Below are 19588 nucleotides of genomic sequence, written 5' to 3'. Positions count from 1 at the left end.
TAATAAATAAATCTGAAAACTAGTTTAAGTACAAGGTAGGTAGACTGTTTACATTGAGGTGATGAAACGCTGACTGCTGACGTGTATGGGTTCCCTCAGTTCCACGCATGCGCACACCAGAAACCCAGTCTGTAAAGTTAGCTCGACTGCTTCACACAAAAACGAAAGTTAGACGGCGAGCTCTTCAGATTAAAACATACTATCTGATTATGAAAAGGTATCCGTATCTAAAGACAACAGATGAATTTTACTTGGGTGTAAAATGTTGATTTGAGACAGTTTCAGTGTAATTCGTTAAGAAAACGACGTCGAGTTTACTTTCATTCCCTCGTGCGAAAGCGTGTCTTCATAATCAGTGCTTTTATTTTGAAAAGCTTTCACGCCCAGTAAAGATGGCTGGTTTGTCGTCGTCACGGCAGCGGAGCGACCCGGTGCTCTGTCGAGTTTGACGTGGCACTCCGATTTTCTCAGAGAAGAAGAGGATCTCTCTCTGCCCCGCTGTTCAGGTAAATAGCCTAAACCAGGAATGATGACACCGTTACAGCTCAAATGAATAACATTTCTTCCTCAGGTAGCATTTAATGTGGAGCGTTGGCTCACAGCTGGAAACTTTGCAGCGCTTTCCGCTTACTCTCAAAGACGCCTTAATATGTAGTAACAACGTGATGTCATCTTTTTATCTAATATATATTAAAGGTCAATGTTATTAAAGTACAATTGTATCTACAAAATGTCAAACATGCTCTGTAAATTGCGTTTTGATTAATGAAGAGTTGTAACGCCTTTTTTTCCCCCTTTCTTTCTTTTTTCTACCCATCATAACGGACTTTGACGTGGCAATTTTCGGAAGTTGCGCAGTCTCCTAAACACAGAGCCTCAAACCCCACCAAAACTGTCACAATGTACGTGTTAAGTAGGTCGAATTGGGTCTAAAATAACATATTTCCGGCGTTAAAAAGCATTAGATGAAGTTGTTAGAACGCAGCAGCTGCTTAATGACCCAGCTATGCCCAGTGGCTGGTTTTTAAAAAGTCAATTATAGCTGCAGCGTTATAACATTTCTGTTTGAATACGTAGATTTAGTTGAAACTTACCCACTTGCGATTTTTAATTGTGATGTACTTGTGTTGTAATGTATGCAACGAGCCTGCGCACTTTAAAACCCAACAGCACATGTTAATTTTTCCCTTTAAAACTATATAGTCACTTCCATTCATTAACCGTAGGTCTATTCGCATACTATTTGTTTTTGTATTGATTCATTTGAAATAATGATTGTGTTCTAATAAGTAAGTTATTAGTAATGATGCAATAACTCTGTTTTTCAGAGTAATCTTAATTACATTTTTCAATCTTAAATTGCAGTAGATATGGCAGTTGTTAAAACAACACCATGTTAAATGATGCTGACTCCACATTCTTATCACTGGTAAGCTGGAAGTTTTCTTCCTTCAAATGTATTTTCTTATTTAATTTAATTGTTTAAATAAAAACTTATTTTAAAGTATACACTTTAATTGTTTGATTTGATTTTAGTTGAGCTTACTGCGTTTTACAGTCTGGTGTTTTTAGGAGGACATTTAAACTGAAGCAATGCTGTTTTATCTGCCAGGTAATAATGTCAAAGGTCTGCCACACATTGTTGATAACAGAATGAGGTCAAATCTCAGCTGAGGTTCACGTTGTTTGTTTACATCTGGTTTACGCAAAAATACAAAATTAAATGAGCAACCACACAGAACTAATTCATGTGTTTTATAAACTTTATGTTTTACCATTCCAGCTTGGTATGAGCAGACAGTGACAGCCGTCCCATCAGAATGAGCCAACAGGGTTACGTCGCTACGCCCCCATACTCCCAGGCCCAGCCAGGAATAGGGGGGTACCAAGGTGGATTTGGAGCTCCCCCGGCCCAGCCCCTCTATGGACATTATGGAGGACCACCTCAGGGATTTAATGCTCCACCAGCAGGTACAATCACATTTCCAAAAGAATGCTAAATGAGATGTTTAAATTTGTGTTAATAGAATCTGCTCAATCCAGCGTGAGTTATCAATATTTTATTGAAATCTAAACATTTTTCCCACTGCGTGCAAGTTTTCCCATGCCATTAAATTGCCACTGTAACCAGCTATTATGTACATAATTACTCAGACATTTTCTCATTTTAAATGCTACTACAAAAAGCTTTTGGCCTACCTTTGAAATGTTATCAGTGACACAAAACTAACACTGCCTCAGTGCTGAAGCTGAACGGTTATGAATACTTTTGTAAAGCACTGTATGATTATACCTCTTCTTTTAGTTTCTCTCTTTTGGCATTGCCAGTGGATGAAGATGATCCACAGTGAATCATCTGCATCTCATTCTAGCTGTGAAATGACATTGACTGAAAACATCAGCAGACTTGTTGATGTCCTGTTTATTTCTCTGCTGACAACTCACCTTGTGATGTTGCTCTGCACTGATTTGCATGTAAAGTGAGTAACAGAGATCTGATCACTCAAGACAGCTTCTCTCTACTTTCTACTACCTGATACTTTCAAGCTTGTTTAAAGAGTCATTCTATAAAATGATTTTACTTTGCAGTGTGTTTTAATAATTTTTCAAACATAATCCTGTCATTTTCCTCTGCCACATCTCTCTTCAAATATTCCCTCACTATATCCATGAACCTTCTCTGTGGTCTTTCTGTTTTCCTTGTCAGATTTAACATCTTTTGTCCAATACATCAACATTCCTCCAATTCACACACCAAAACCTCCCTTCCTCCAAGCTTGACGATATGTATTTGTGTGACACATAGCAGAAGAAGACTATCTCTTATTAATTGCAGGTATGATGAAGTCACCACCTACCTCGCCTGCAGGAATGCCACCGGCTCCTGTATCCAGTCAGTACAATCCAAGTGTGCAGCAGAACGGTGCTCATCCCCAAAGGTAAATTCCTTGGAACAGCAGCTGGATAGAAAGGGAAATTCAGTGAATCATAACATTTGACTATAATGTGAGGTAAAACACTGACCTCACACTATAAAAGGTCATGAGCACAAATACTTTCTAAATATTATCTTACAACTGACAGAATACTTTAGGTAGGAGGTATTCTATCATTAGTAGAAGCCACTGAATCAGTTTTATTTAATTAATCTGTTCTAACATTCTACAGGTATGCCTCTCCATCAGTTGGTTCTCCTCCCTATGGTCAGCCTTCACACTCTGTGTACAACAACATGGCATCGCCTGCCCCTCCAACACAGCAGGTTGCTAATCAGATGAGTGCTATGAACCTGGGCAGCTATGGTAAAGTTATAGTTTACTGATGCTTCAGAGTTTTACGTTGTCTTTAACATCTGACATTTCTTAATGTTTTGCATTGTCCTCAACGCTCCAGGCGCCATGCAGAGCCTCCCCCCTCCTCCAACAAGCTCTGTTGCCCAGAAACCTTTCCAGACACCAGCTCCAGCAATGGGTCAGCCACAGATGCATCCAGCCCCACAGGCCCCTCACATGACCTCTCAGAGTCAGATGCCTCTGCCACAGTCACCCCTTTCAAATATGCCGGCATCAGGACAACCAATGGGAGGACAGTCAATGACTGGGCCACCAATGGGAGGACAGTCTATGACTGGGCCACCAATGGCAGGACAGTCTATGGCTGGGCCACCAATGGGAGGACAGTCGATGGCTGGGCCACCAATGGGAGGACAGTCGATGGCTGGGCCACCAATGGGAGGACAGTCGATGGCTCGGCCACCAATGGCAGGCATGAACAGGCCTTTTTCTGGACCTCCACCTTCAGGCCAAGGAGCTTTCCAGCAACATGGTACAGGACCCGCTGCTCCGTCAGGTTACCCACAGCAATCAGGTAACTAGTTTGTTATGCCTTTCACAGCAGGGTTTTTTGTTGTATTAAATTATATATTTTTCACATGCATTATTTTGTATTTATTAACTATAATGTCAGAATCAATGGGACAGAACATACAGTCTTTCTGCACTTGGACCCTCTAATCCAGGGGTGCCAACATCCAGTCCTTGAGGGCCGGTTTCCTGCAACTTTTAGATGTGCCTCTGCTGCACCATTCTTGAATAGAATGATTAGGTGATTAGCAAGGCTTTGGAGAACTGATCTACATAAGGAGGAGGTAATTAAGCCATTTCATACCTGTATTTTGTACCTGTGGAACATCGAAAAACTGCAGGACAGTGGCCCTTGAGGACTGGAGTTTGACACCCTTGCTCTAATCACTTTACATCACTGACTCTGAAGTATAAAGTACACCGGTGAAAGAAGAACCTGGTTTTGATTTGTTAAGACTGACTGTAAAATGTTAACATGCAGATAAAGATATTAAAAACATAAAACCACATGTAAAATCTTTCCATTAAAAAAAGAGGTGAGTATTTGTCTGCATAGTTCTACAATTAGACGGAGCATGAAGTTCCTACCTGGAGGTAGCAAATCTTTTGTCCATGGTTCTGCATTCAGGAACCTGGTAGCAGAGATGGAATCTTATACATGATGAGTGTATACCACTATGAATTGAATTGGTCTTCAGAGAATCTTAAGCAGGATAGGCAACACTGGACTCATTCCACGACTTCATAGGCCATAAGGAAAATTAAAGTATTAACCAAAGGCAAATGTTTTGAGTACATCTTTGGTTCATTATTTTGATTAAGATGCATTTCTTAAATTTGCAGGTCAGTTTGGGGGACTCATGTCTGGACCCCAGCCAGGCATGTCAGGAGGCTTTCCTGGAGCTCCAGGAGGACTTGCTGGTCCCCCTCAAAAGAAACTGGATCCTGATTCTATACCGAGCACAGTGAGTGTGCATAAACTATACCTGCTATATTACAATCTTTTCTGCTGTAGTTGTTCATTCTGACCCAAATGTTTGATTTGTTGGCTAATCCATAAACAATCTCTCTTTAATTTCATATGTGTTTGTTCTACTCTCAAGTTCTGAAGGATTATCAGGAAAACATTTTTACTCCAACCTTTCCGCTTTTAGACCCAGGTTATTGAGGATGACAAAGCGAGACTGGGAGGACAGGTCTTTAGCACAAACGTCAGAGGACAGGTCCCACCTCTTGTCACCACTGACTTCACAGTTCAGGATCAAGGTACTGATGTTTTCGATCTGAAACAATCCTAAATGACTATTCAGATAACTGGTATTTGTTTGTGTTTTATTCATACAAAATTGGTTCAAAGGTTTTGAGGTAAAGTCAAATGCTTCACAACTGAGGGAAACTTTTGTCAGGATTTGTGAGGCTCTCTGACGTCATAGACAAGCTCCTGTGGTTGGTTTGTTTGCAGCTCCATTTAATATACTGGCTGGATTATGTGAATATGAAGCATATCCCATTTATTATGTTATGAAACATAATTGGAAATACATTTTCAGTGTCTGGTTAAGCTGCACCATTACTTTGATAGTGATAAATAATTATCTACATTTAGATCAAAAGTGTTTCTCTTTTTGATGTGACCAATAATATTGAAATGTTGTTTTGTTGACTTCAGGGAATGCCAGTCCAAGATTTATACGATGTACGACTTACTCACTGCCCTGCACCGCTGAGCTGGCCAAACAGTGCCAAGTGCCTCTCGCTTCCATCATTAAACCATTTGCTAAGTTGCCCAAAAATGAGGTAAGCTTCACTTTTACTCAGACCATCACACATGAACTTAAACAGCAATGTTTTGATGTCAGTCAAGGGTTTATTCAACACATGGATGGTTCTTTTGTTGTACTGTTTTGTCTGTCTACTAAAGAAATGTACTTTTTCTTTTGTGATGCAGCATAAACTCTGAATTATGCAGAATTCAGGAAAGCTGTTTATATCTATCTGCTTGTAGTGGCATGTACACTGAGTGAACACTTGTATTACCATATGCCTGAATTTCACGTTTTATTTTTTTCAAAGAAATGTTCGTTGTTCTAAAGAACTTAATTTGTCCCTTGAATAACCTCCCATAGATGATTACTGGAAGAAGAATACTCACTTAGATATGTTCCACCTCCACTCACTCTGTCCCAGATGCTACATGGCCTTTTTAGGAAATGTTACCTCTCCTCATGTGGCTTTTAGACCTAGCACTTAGCGTTGGATCTGCTGGAGAAAATAAAAACAAAATATTTTCTTAACATAATTTAAAGCAACGTTTAATTTCTCATGCATAAAAGAATAATTGGAAAACTCTTCAGTAAATAGGAAGATGGCAGAGTGCCTTGCAAAAGAATCCATGCCCTTTGAACTTTTTTACATTACAACCAAAAACTTTAAAATATGGCAACCTTGTAGGACGTTTTTGAACAGGTTTCTTCTATTGTTCAGACTCCTCTGTATGTTGTGAACCATGGTGAGACGGGCCCAATACGCTGCAATCGATGTAAGGCCTACATGTGCCCCTACATGCAGTTCATCGACGGCGGTCGTCGCTATCAGTGTAGTTTCTGCAACTGTGTTAGTGAAGGTATGGCATGAAGAAAATATGACTGTGTTAAATTCTGTTAATTTATTAAGGAGTGAAATAATATATGAGAGAATGTTACATTGAGTGACTATGCTTTCTCCTCAAGTGCCAGTCTTCTACTTTCAACACCTGGACCACATGGGCCGTAGGGTGGACTTCTATGAGAGGCCTGAGCTTTCCCTGGGATCCTATGAGTTTGTTGCCACACTTGATTATTGCAAGGTAAACTCCAAGAACAGATTTGGCTGCAGTTATCCTGTTTACACAGTGCTGACTTAAAATGATCTGATTAATACAGACAAATAACTACATTTATCAGCTCTGTCCCTGTTTATGACAATAATTATAAACACCACAGTTGGATTCGACCATAAGAGCTTTAATGCTATACGCAAGATTTTCCAGAGTCTGTTATTCATTGTACAAATTAGTCTGGCAAGGACATATGGTTGGACAAAAGTCTTGAGCACACTGAAAACAGAGGACAACGGAGAGATGGTGATGTAAATTAATTGTGTTCCCCATGAAGACAGCTGCTAATATAAACAACATGAGAGGTTTCAACTTAGTCACTCCACTGATCTATTATTATTCTGCTTACAACAAATAAAACAAAGCAATCAGAGTTAACCCTTTCAAATACAAGTACAACTAGTGTTTTACAGAACTAAAACAAAATGTGGACATAGATCTTTCTTCTTTTTTTTTTTTTGCAAAAAAAAGTCTGACAATTCTGACATTCATATATATTCAGCCCCCTTCCTTTGAGATTGATAGATAAAATCATTAAGATGCAGCCTTATAATAGGTGATGCAGATAATTAACTGTGTATTTATTTTATGATTCCTGTTCCAGCAATGACACCATGAAATAATTTTATCTGTCAAACTTGCAAGTTGAGGAACAGTGCCTACACTGATCTGTTTAACTCCATTAGTTAAACGGCATAATGGAGAACTGTCATGGAAACTGTTACTGTGTGCTTATATAGCAAGAGAAAATCACTTTTAGATCATTTGTTGTCCATCTTGAGAGAATAAAAAATTGATCAACACAACCCTGGTTTTCCCCTCACAGAACAATAAGCCTCCCAATCCTCCTGCCTATATCTTCATGATTGATGTGTCCTACACCAATATCAAAAGCGGACTGGTCAAACTGGTATGCGATGAGCTCAAGACTCTGCTGGAGAAGCTACCCAGGTACAAAACTAGTTTGTTTATTCAAAGCTGAATAAATCGGAGCTACAATTCACATCCAACATGTGACTATTTGGGGGGGAAAAAACGCTTTTATGATAAAAAGAAAAACAAAAAAACCCAAAAACAGTTTGTTTTTTGAGTCGAGTGAAGGTTTCATAGTTTTGCTATCAGTAAAATGATAAAAACTGAACTCCTTTTGCTGACATTTTAATTTATCTTTGAGAACAGCTTGCTCTTCTCCAGGTTACTCCTTACATGCTTCGTTAGTGCCAGCAGCAATATCTCTGTTCTCTTTGCTGTCATGACTTTATAGCTTAGATGAAGCCAAAAACATACTGTGATAAACATTTGTCAGTTCAGTTTGACATGCTTTATGCTGGTCACCTGTTCTGCCAAATGTGTGTTGAATTAATATGGCATTCATTAAAAAGTTACATTAAAAGGCAAACCAAATTATGTAGTTTGAGGACACAGCATTTGGCACTTGCAATGTTGGCAAAGTATGATTTTCTTCTGTGTTGTGGTAAATATCAGTGGGTTTTTGTGGAATATCTGCAGACTCAGAATATCTGCAGACTGAGCTAAATCTAATGGTGAGATGAAGAGGTTCTTATTCATGTGTCGATGAATCACAAATATAGCTCTCAAAAAAATCCAAACATCACCAAGCAAACCTCTCTTGTATTGTATTCCAGTCCTGCAGGGATGTTTATGCTTGACTTGGAAGGTCTTCTTGTTAAACGAAACAATGCTTGACGGTGAAGCCCAGAGATAAGCCAGGTTCTTGTCTAAACTGTTCTTCTTCTGTTTTGCCTCATGCAGCTAAAGCCTTTTGTTTCAGAGGTTTTCAAAGTCAGATTTAGTAAGAATCCTGTTTTGTAATTTACAGTTCAGTTCCAGATGATTTCATAGACATTATATTTTAGCTTTAACAGTTTTGTTGGACAGCATCACAAAAGTGTAATAAATTTTTAAAGTAAAAATTCAAGGTACAACTCTGAACTTATGACGGATTTTCTCAATTTACAGGGTCAGAAATACAAATGCAAGTTTGAATTAAGCTAAAATATTTAGCTAAATATCTTTCAACATGCTGCAGAGAAACCACCATCAACAAGCTTCTATCTAGTATATTTGTCAATACCATTATAATATTGACAGTATTGGCAGAGCTCATGTAACTGTAATTACTGCTCTAATTAATCCCTCACTTTAGGAGGATCAGAAATCCACACAAATGAAAGGGTTACGGGAAGTTCTGAAAAAAAAAAAAAATCAAGAAGCAATAGATGTAACTTGCCTTAAGTGTTGCCAAGCAACTAGTTGTTTATCTTCTTTCATCACTGAGCTTTTTTCAAGATGGCGTTGAGCTGGTTCTTCAGGAGTTCAGTCGAATATGAAGGTTTCGGGCCAGGGGTTTCCCTCTCAGTGGTGGGGTAGCATTCATTTCACTGTGGGGAAGACACAGATGTTCCAGTTTGTAAGAGTTGTCATTTTCAACCAGGAGTTTGATGGTTACCCATTGTTGGTGTGTCTGTTTGTATTTGCATTTTTACACTGTGTGAATCAGAGACTTGCAACCAGTTCTTGTGACGCTGCACCTTAACAAAAGAACAAATCATTCAACCTTGCATATTACTATTTGGATTAGAACTGTAGGTTTATTATATCTGATATTTCTGTCATGAAGACCAATTTGTATCTTCATGAGAGAAAATAACTTACTTTCCCCCAAAGGTAATCCAGTTATTTGTTTGCTTAACTAATAGAATACTTCCTCTTCTCCATTCAGGTTTCCTGAAGGAAACCTGAAAAGTCTTCTATGTTGTTTTTTTTAATTTTATTTATTTATTTTTTTTCCAGGGAGGACGGAGCAGAGGCCTCAGCAATAAAAGTGGGCTTTGTTACTTATAACAAGGTGCTTCACTTCTACAACGTGAAGAGCGCTCTGGCCCAGCCGCAGATGATGGTGGTGTCAGACACGGCCGAAATGTTCGTCCCGCTGCTCGACGGCTTTCTCGTTAATTACAAGGACTCCAGGGCCGTCATCTACAAGTAAGACACATATTATGACACATATCAAAAATGAGTGTCCGTGGACGGCAAGTTGGAAGCAAGCAAATGTCTCCATTGACTGTCCCCCATTCAGTCAACAGGGCTGGCAGCTGTTGGCTTTGAACAGCTTTTAATTTCTCCTCTCTTCAGCCTCTTGGATCAGATCCCCGACATGTTTGCAGACACCAACGAGAGTGAGACGGTCTTCGCTCCTGTCATCCAGGCTGGAGTGGAGGCGTTTAAGGTTAGCAACAGTGTGACATGTGTTAGCATGCAATGGCACTTCCTGTCATCATTCATGTCGTCATGCACTGCTTTGAGTTTATATGTACACTGAAATGTGTTTCCATTTGTGTGTTGGGTTCTCACAGGCCAAAGGATTCTGTTTTCTATATTTCTACTTCTCTGTGTAGAAGTAGAACTACGTGCTCTTGAAGGTTCCCTCCATAACTTATAAAAAACTTTAGTTCTTAGAGCTTTCTCTCTGGCAACCTTCCTGCACTTCTGAATAGCACTGCATGCAGTTCATTAAAACTCCATTAGCAGTCCATGGTTACACAAAGTAAAATTAGACAAACCAGAATACAAATAAAAAAATATCAATTCAAAACATAAAACCACAGGACAATAAAAACTAAAATCACACACAAACACTGAAACCAGTATGTTAAGTGTTCATTGTTTCAGATTTATGGGACTACAGACCCTGACACTGGAGTCCACTCAGGCCAGCAGCAGCTTATTTTCTCAATCTATTGTTTGTGGTCCGTTAAAGCTAACAGACGGCTTGTTTCTCTGATGTAAAGTCAGGGTTTATGGTTAACTTGAAGCAGTAGATAGAACACAATATTGCAGAGCTAGACTATTTACATACCAGTTTGCCCACTTCTGGATTTTTTACTATCTGTTGTCGTCCTTCCAGGCAGCAGAATGCAGCGGGAAGCTCTTCATCTTCCACTCGTCCATGCCCACCGCGGAGGCTCCAGGGAAACTGAAGAACAGAGACGACAAAAAGCTGGTCAACACCGACAAGGAGAAAGTGAGCTCCTTTTTTAGATGAACTTTCTTTGAATGTTGGTCTTTAACCTGCTCATTAAGTGTCAATAATGGCCTTGTGTTATAGACTCTTTTCCAGCCTCAGAAAGGCGTGTATGAGCAGCTGTCCAAAGACTGCGTGGCACAAGGATGCTGCGTTGATCTCTTCCTCTTCCCCAGCCAGTACCTTGACTTGGCCTCCATGGCCGATGTGCCTTCACACACCGGAGGCTCCGTCTACAAGTACAATAACTTCCAGGTAAAGAGATCAGCCTAAATACTTCCAGGCTTGTTGCACAACAAGCTCTGAAAACAATTTGCAACTCTTATGGTTTTCTTCAGTCATTTTTAAGATTACGTGAGCCTTGTCAGTGTTACTTCATGCTTAAACAGGAGGAGGGATTGCTACAAAGTAAAGAGCTGAATGGAAACAGCTGTGCTGTGAGATGGAAAACTGGCATTTGGCTGCTTTGTATTTTCACTAGAATCAAAGTGAAATGCTTTTGATTAAAGTGGAACCCAATTTAGTTTGTTTGACCTGGCCTTAAATTTCTTTTACAAATGTAATCAGTTTGTTCTCTGAAGTGCCTAAACTAATGAAATGAATTTAAACAGATCTAGAAAAATATCTACATAATTCAGAGGAAGAAATAATTCAAACCTCAGATAGTTCTGTAAAAGTAACACACTTCTGAAGACAATAAGCAGGAACCTTTTTGTTAGTAAAACTGAATTCTCTAATGCCACATTTAAAATATTTGATACTTATTTTTGCAAGTCAAGATCTTTTATTTGTCTTCTGCCCTCTGGTGGAGAATCTAAGTATTACAAATAGCAGGAGAGTTTTATTCAAGACGTAAAACACTCACTGTGTAGGAAACAGAGTCCAGGTTTTAGATTGTGACAGAAAGTAAAATGTCAAAAAGACTATTTAAAAAATTTTAATAGTTAGAGAACAAATAAACAATAAGGATTGTTTCCATAAACAACTGAACAGATGTGCATCAATTCTGATGCCTAAGTCATGCATAAGTCCATAAAGTATACCTTTAGAGCTTTCTTATTTAGTAGCTTGATTTAATTTGTAAAAACCTTAATACTTAACACTTTGATTTATACTTGAACAAGAACATTTAAATGAAAAAACTATGTCAAAGGATCTAACAAAGTCCTAAAAGATGTACAGAGTTTTCCATTTCTTGTAAAGATAATATAAATATATTCTTCATGCAGTTTTATTAAGTCACAAAATAAAATCTAAATTCCTCTGAGATGTTAGGATGTATTACTTTTACTAATTTCTCAGCCTGTTTAGCCAAACAAGACCAAATAGTGATAATAGTGCCATCTGCTGGCAGGTGGCGACCGATGGGGAGCACTTCCTCAGAGACCTGAGGAAGGATTTGCAGAAGAACCTGGGATTCGATGCCGTAATGAGAGTCCGCACCAGTACAGGTAAAGAAAAGCAGAGCTTTACCTCCTATTGTTAAAGTTGGCCACCAGATTTTTTGCACAGTGCCATGTGTGTGATCCTCCAGGCTTCAGGGCCACAGACTTCTTCGGGGCCATTTACATGAACAACACCACAGATGTGGAGATGGCAGCTGTGGACTGCGACAAGGCTGTGACCGTGGAGTTCAAGCATGATGACACTCTCAGCGAGGAGTCGGGGGCTTTTATGCAGGTTCGCCTCTCAGAATCTGCTTAATATATGGCGACTGATCCTGTTGAAAACATTTCATTGTTCTTTAATTTCCAGTGTGCTTTGCTGTACACCACCATCAGCGGTCAGCGACGCCTCCGCATCCACAACCTGAGCCTGAACTGCTCCTCACAGCTGTCTGAGCTGTACAAGAGCTGCGAGACGGACTCACTCATCAACTTTTTTGCCAAATCAGGTCCGCTCCTGTTTTAATGCTTAAAGTAGAAAAAAGTGTCTTCTGGTTGAGAGGATTAAATATCCTAGTTGAACCCACAAAGGAGAAGCTGACTGGTGAGCCAGGCACACGCTGGCTCACCAGTCAGAAATGTGAAAACGGCTATTTGTGTCTGAATCACAATAACGAGGACAAGGCATCAGATGTCGCATGTGACACACAGGTTTCCAAAACAGTTCCTAATACTTTATCAGCTTTATTTCTTATTGTTTGCTATGTCAGCCTTTTTTTGAAAAGTGATTGGAGCAAATTTACTGCAAATATTTCTACCTAGATGGCAAAAAGGTTCTTCTTTTCATTGAAATTGGAGTAAATGTGAAGGAAAACTGAATTTATGTCTTTAAGGTCATTTTTAAAGAATTTCATAAGTGTTTGAAAGTTCAGTCTTGCTGCTTCCAGCTTACCGTGCCATACTGAACCAGCCTGTGAAGAACGTGAGGGACATCCTGGTCAACCAGACGGCCCACATGTTGGCCTGCTACAGGAAGAACTGCGCCAGCCCATCAGCTGCAAGCCAGGTCAGAGAAATGAAGAAAAACATTTAGCGATTCTCATTTTAGCATAAAAAGCTCCTGTTTAACTGTATTTTTCTGTATGCAGCTGATCCTGCCTGATTCCATGAAAGTGTTCCCAGTCTACATGAACAGCCTGATGAAAACGGCTCCACTAGTGGGCAGCACTGAGCTCTCCACAGACGACAGGGCCCACCAGCGGCTGTCTGTCATGGCTATGGGGGTGGAGGACAGCCAGCTGCAGCTCTACCCACGCCTCATCCCGCTGGTAGGTGCAGGCAGACAAACCATGCATGGTCAGCGGTTCTTTGATCAAAACGTCAGTGAACCATGCTCCCTGTCTCCCAGCACAATGTGGACGTCAGCAGCGAGGCGGTGCCTGATCCGGTCCGCTGCTCTGAGGAACGCCTCTCAGACTCCGGCCTGTTTCTGCTGGAGAACGGGCACTCCATCTTTCTGTGGCTGGGCCAAGCGAGCCCACCGGATCTGATCCAGAGCCTCTTCAACGTGCCCTCGCTCGCCCATTTGCAGCAAGAACACATGGTGAGAAATCATCACGTTACACACAGATGAATTTAATGGCAATTAGAACAACTGAGTGTGTTAATGTGGCCTAGAATCACAAATGCCACTTCTTCCATTAGTAGAATCAATATTACAAAATTGTGCTTTAAACTTTAACCTTCTTTGTGTGCTTAGTTCACGCTGCCAGAGCTGGACAACCCTCTGTCAAAGAAGGTGCGAGCCATCATCAGTGAGCTGCTGGAGAAAAGGCCAAACTCTATGAAGGTAACAAACTACTGTGAAGTGACGACCACAGCACAGGCTCCTCTCCTCATGTTACCTGGAGTCCTTACGTCATCATGAAGTTTCCAGCTCCTTTACAAAGTGCAAACCCGTAACATTTTTTCTCATCCTGCTCAGCTGCAGATCGTGAGACAGAAAGACAAACCGGAGATGTCGTTCCGTCAGTTCCTGGTGGAGGACAAAGGCCTGCATGGCGGCGCCTCCTACATGGACTTCCTGTGCTACGTTCACCGGGAAATCAGGCAGCTGCTCACCTAAGCTGACACACCTGGCCTCAGAACATTTCAGTTGCTCCATAACACATTTGTAAGATATATGAATGATAACTTGACTGCAGACAGCCTTCAAGAAGCCCAGAGCCCAAAGGTGCCTCTGGGATGGTTTGATCTGCAAATAACATCTCGTCATTAAGAGCTTGCAGTAAATGAGGATCTAAAATCCACTTTGGCCTCAGCAATACATCATCCAGTCTAATTTCATTACTTTGTAAATTATTTTCTGATAAAGACAAAGGGTTATTTGTGTAGACATTTTGTGTTAATCTTCCAAGAAGAAGTATTTAAGTTGTTATTTTTCGAACAATAAATACTCAAATGTTTAAATGGCTTTTAGATGTTTATCATGTTTACTTTATCATCGGACTGGAAAGTGCTTTACAATAACCAGATGAAAAATTCTAAACTGTAAAGAGTGACAGCAAAAAAAGCTTCTGGCTGCAGGAACTGAAATTCTGTCCTGCTTTTACGCCAGGAGTGACTCAAAGCGTTCGATTCTCACATGCCTCCTCTGAAAGTCGCATTCTTTGTCCATTTATGGCTGAGCTTCCGTCGACCTGCAGCGATGCAGAAAGAGCTTTGTTTTGCTGTTCTGAGCTCACGACGAAACGAACGCAGCTGTCGCTTGGCAGCAAACAAGGGCGGGAGGAGAAAAGACATTTCTTTTCTCCTCTTGCCTCAAGTCCTTGAGCTGCTGCTGCTGAAAGGGAAAACATCTATTCAGACAAAAGACTGGCTGGAACACATCAAAAAGATTTTTAATTTGTTCCTGTCGTGAGTTGCACATTTTTATAGAAAGTTATTTTAAAACCAAATTAAAAACAGTCAAACTTATTCATTAAATGCAAAATCAAATTTAGCCAAAGTGTCAGCCTACCTTCAGTGTATAGATCCATTAAATCTATGTAGAAAGAGCCTTCAGTACTGTATCATCTCACTGTATTACATTTCTTTCTATTCCAGATATTATCCTGTCCTGTGTTGATGCAGCCAGTATATTCATTTTTTGTATTTACACAATTTTACCAAATGCCTTAAGTTGATTTATTTGTTAATATTCCTGCCAGAGAGGTAAATGACCAGCAGTTGTGTCACTTTAGTTTGTATGCAAACTTATCTCAGGTGATTTCTGTCCATTACCATTTCAAGTTGAAAGCAGTGATTTGGTTTGAGCTGGAATGATGGAGTGACTCAACGGTCTTCGATGCTTGTTCCGATTCCTAACTGTAATCAACTTTTTGTTTTTGGTAATTAAACTTTTGACTGAAACAATTTCGCTCGTTTGTTTCTTTAGTCGCTACAGTAAAGAAATTAGGATATCATCAACAATTTAATTCAGGTAGTAATACTCATTTAGATTCATTGCACACACTGATATTTTACTTCTGCTCATTTTGATGATTTATAACTAATACAAAATTGTATATTTAATATGTAGAATATTGAATAAGATACATTTTTCAATATAAAAATGTTCTGTCTAGAACAATTATGGGAAAAACTGCTGACTTGACAGTCACTGACACATTACACAAGTTTAAGTGACAAAATGTCAAGTGTCTTGCTGTCCATAAGGTGGATATGTACAGATAATAAACCACAACCACTCAAACAGCTAAAATCCTCCAATATCTGAGGTCTCCTCTTGAAATGCTGGTAACTGCCTGTTTCACCAGAGACAAATTATTTGCTAGTGAAAGCTGATTTTTAAAGTAAACTTTTTAAGTCAATTAGAGAAAAACAAATCTCATTCATTTGCATAAAAAAAAAAAAATATGACTATGAAAATATTCTACAGGCATTGGAAAACATTTGAATGACCCCAGAACCGTTGAGTCTCAATTTCCATGTGTGATAACCTGTTGCTACCACATGGGGGCATTAGCTGATCTGTATTTAGTTTGAAGCGACTCTCAGCTGCTTTTTAACATCAAAAATGTGTTCATATAATTTTAATTTAAATGAATAACTTTTCATTCTGTATAGAGAGATGAACCCTTCACATGATCTCTACTTCATGGACGATTCTTATTTTCACAGAGTGAAAAAAAACAAGTGGTCTGAAAATAATCAATGACATGCTATGATAATATTTAAAATGGTGAATCCAATAAAAACAATGTTGACCAACTCAGTGCAACTAAACCTTGTTCTCTGTTGTGACAAAGCCTCAGATCATATAAATAAAATAATATTAATTTTACTGTTTAAACTCTATAAATAAAACAAAAAGCTCAAAGCCCTAAAAAATAAAGAAAAAAAACCTTTTTACACTAAAGAAATTTTTAATTTTAATACTTCAAGTCTAAAAGAAATAAAGCTTAAAGTTAAATACAGTTAATAACAAAATAAATGACGAAGATGAGTTCTTAAAAGCCAAAATTAAAATATACTAAAGTTCTTAAGCGTACCTGCATTTATAGGTAGTTTGGCGAGTCTTTTTGATTTCAAATGTGTGAGAGAAACATCAGAAATATTGTCTAATGAAAACCAGTAAGTACATATATAATGTCCAGACAAGTAGTTTCCATCCATCAGATTGTTACCCAGCATGCTTAGCTTTTTCCTCCATTTAGTGCCACTCAAATCCTTCACTCAGGAACCAATCACATTGATTCAGAGCCAGACTTTGCCCTGCAGGGAATGAAGGAGGGGGAAAAAAAACAGCAAGAAGAAACTTTGCAGACAACAAAGAAATAATGCATCGAATCCGAGATCACCCGCCAAACCCCAGTGGTTTTTACTGTTAAAGCAGCAGATTACAAGAACAAGTCTGAAGACCTGGAATTCCTCAGAGAGCAAGTTTTCATTTAATACTGTACAGCTGACGATTGTTTTATACAATGACCATGACCTGGAGACGACGCTGCCGAGAACTCCTCTACATGAAAAGAAGAGTAAAAATCAAATGAAGATCTACATACATCATGTCAAAAAATACATCAAAAGCAGCTTAGCCTCCCATTTCATTTTTATCTCGCATGATACTTGCGGTAAACTCTTGCTACAGATGCAAAGAAATTTGCTGCAACCTCCAGTAAAGATATCCAAAAGACCTTTAAATATGTACATTTCTTTCATTTGCAATGTGGAAATTCTGCAGAAATGCTCAAATTAAGGTTTGGATTCCTTGTAATGTTTTTCAAATTGGGAAAAGAATCTCTTAAAAATATGATCTTAGAAACATTTCAAAGTTGAACTGAGTTTCTGGGAGTTTTAATTTGTAATAGAAGAGTATTATGCCTCCTTGGGTATAAATATGGCATGACATATTAGCTGCTCTTCAACATGGGAATGACCTCATAAGACCTGATGTAGCCTGATAGAGTTGCAAGAAAAACTATTCACCCAAACCTGCAGATATGAAAGAGGGTCAGAAAGAGGGCAGATGAATAGATTAAAAAGTCTTTATCCATCAGCTGTGTAGTAGGATTGCCTACCGAACCACAGAATGACTCAGTCTACATAAAAACATCAGAAAACTTATTCAGTGCTATGCCTGCCTGGGAAATTTGAAGAAATTATCTCTTTGCAAACACTAACCATCTGGTCTGGTCCAAATGCCCTGCTAAACACTTAAGTTACAGATTACAAACTCATTCAAAAACATCAAAGATGTTTGAACGATTTGAAAGCGTGATTCGCTCATCACAGTAGGATTTCTTGTTTAAGAAGAGTTTCATATTTTAAAAGGTATAAAAGTTAAACAGCTGAAAAATCTTAAAACAGCTGGACATTTTGTACAAAAAGTAGTTGGTCAAAAAAAAAATCATCAGGAGGAAAAGAATCTTTAGACTGTGAATGTTTTATGAGATTCTTAGAATCAACATAGTCATGCTAAAGGCTCTATTTTGCAACATTTTCCACTGTGAGATTGTGCTACTGCAATAAGAGAATCATTTATTTTAAGGCTTTATATACATCTTTACCAGGAGTACCAACAAATTTGTCCACGTCTGTATCCATGTGCTTAAGTGATGGTCCAATTTTGACATCAATACAATCCTTGTGTTGTCTCGTCTGCAAGTGAACATGAGCAGAATTGATATTTTCTCATCTAATGTCATATCTTTGAATGTACGACTTAAAGTGGTGCAACTTGGTTTTTGTCCCTCTCTAAATTAAGAGTAAAATCACAGACCACGCTCGTCTAAGTCAGATAAGAACACTCTGGAACTTAGAGCAGGTTGTTCAATATTTCTAAAGCTGTGAGTCACAGTGATTTCACTTGACAGTAAATAAAACAAAGTGGAAAATTAGAACTTTATGTGTGATTTCATTTTACCGCATTTTTAAAACATGAATTTGAACCCTATTTTGACATCTTAAAACAAAAGATGAATTCCAGAGTGTTCCCAACATGCTGCCTATGTCTACTTGTGGCCCAACAGTAATAATGAACAAGATTTTATGTCTGGTCAAAAGTCTGCATAGCACACTGTACACAGTATGAGTCCAAGTCAGTAACTGGGCCATGCTAAAGATGATGTTCCTCTCCAAAGCTCCGGCTGGCGGCCAAAAGTTAGAGAACGTTTTCAAAGAGATGCATCGATCGCATGATGTTTTCATCCTGGGGATTATGAAAACGAAAAGGGGAGACAATATGATCGACAACAGTGAGTTTAAGCCAACAGTAGCGAAAAGTCGGGGAGTTGTGGGGATCCAGCTTACATTTTGGCAGCAGTCAATGAACTCGTCTATGGTTACCACGCCGTCTTTATTTTTATCCATCTTCTGTTAGAAAGGGAGGACAGAAAAGATGAACAAAACAAACACCCCAAAGGGGGCGGGGGGCCGATTTTTCAGAAACTATAAACACAAATACACTTGCCTGGAAGAATACTTCTACATGCTGACGAGGCGTCTCCTCTTTCAGGACGGGATATGTGCATTTACCCATCATGTCGTAGATAGCCTTCATGATGTCCAGCATTTCCTGTCATGTGCACACAAACAACACCCTAAAATGTTAAAAGAAAAAAAAAAAAAAAGAACCTGGAAATAAAATTTAAACTCTAACACAAATGACTAAAATAAAGAGCATAAAGGTTGTTAAACTGTGTGGCCTTACTGTGGTTTTACTTTCATATGCAGCTTCTGTCAAACTATGTTTACAGCAGTGACTTATTTTTCTTCAGTGTCTGAGCCAAATGAGTGATAAATAATACATCAGTGTAATTACTTGACTTCCAGCCCCCACATGCGCCATTAGCTTGAAGTGACTTTTAAATGATATGAGAAGGTTTATGCTTAACTTCCTGCTTCTTCCTGAGAAAAT

The 19588-nt window shown here is 39.0% G+C and overlaps 2 protein-coding genes across 7 annotated transcripts in view; one reads left to right on the top strand and one right to left on the bottom strand.

Moving 5' to 3' along the window:
- Positions 1-377: 377 nt before the first annotated feature.
- On the top strand, positions 378-15583 carry sec24d (SEC24 homolog D, COPII coat complex component). 2 transcript variants are annotated; one of them, XM_055051178.1, is made up of 24 exons: positions 378-506; positions 1366-1429; positions 1784-1971; positions 2837-2939; positions 3169-3302; positions 3394-3867; positions 4707-4828; positions 5018-5129; positions 5533-5660; positions 6348-6486; positions 6593-6708; positions 7565-7689; positions 9553-9744; positions 9895-9988; positions 10667-10783; positions 10868-11038; positions 12138-12234; positions 12318-12463; positions 12539-12677; positions 13116-13234; positions 13317-13496; positions 13577-13771; positions 13928-14017; positions 14153-15583. In XM_055051178.1, the coding sequence occupies exons 3-24, from the start codon at positions 1821-1823 to the stop codon at positions 14291-14293; spliced, it is 3285 nt and encodes a 1094-aa protein (XP_054907153.1). In that variant the 5' UTR covers positions 378-506; positions 1366-1429; positions 1784-1820; the 3' UTR covers positions 14294-15583. The 2 variants fall into 2 exon arrangements, with proteins under 2 accessions (XP_054907153.1, XP_054907152.1); XM_055051177.1 differs by lacking the exon at positions 1366-1429.
- Positions 15584-17026: 1443 nt separating this feature from the next.
- The window catches only part of kcnip4a (potassium voltage-gated channel interacting protein 4a), a 133151-nt gene continuing 130589 nt past the window's right edge, over positions 17027-19588 (bottom strand). For all 5 annotated transcript variants that reach the window (XM_055051040.1, XM_055051036.1, XM_055051039.1 and 2 more), the window contains 3 exons: positions 19142-19246; positions 18982-19044; positions 17027-18880 (listed from right to left, as the gene is read on the bottom strand). In XM_055051040.1, coding sequence (XP_054907015.1) covers positions 18833-18880; positions 18982-19044; positions 19142-19246 — 216 coding nt within the window. In that variant the 3' untranslated portion in view covers positions 17027-18832. The remainder of the gene's footprint in view (positions 18881-18981; positions 19045-19141; positions 19247-19588) is intronic.

The sequence above is a fragment of the Poeciliopsis prolifica genome, unplaced genomic scaffold (assembly GCF_027474105.1).
Source record: "Poeciliopsis prolifica strain line A6 unplaced genomic scaffold, Auburn_PproV2 SCAFFOLD032, whole genome shotgun sequence".
Taxonomy (NCBI): Eukaryota; Metazoa; Chordata; class Actinopteri; order Cyprinodontiformes; family Poeciliidae; genus Poeciliopsis; species Poeciliopsis prolifica.
The sequence above is the reverse complement of the archived record's forward strand: the minus strand, read 5'-3'. Positions and strand labels throughout refer to the sequence as shown.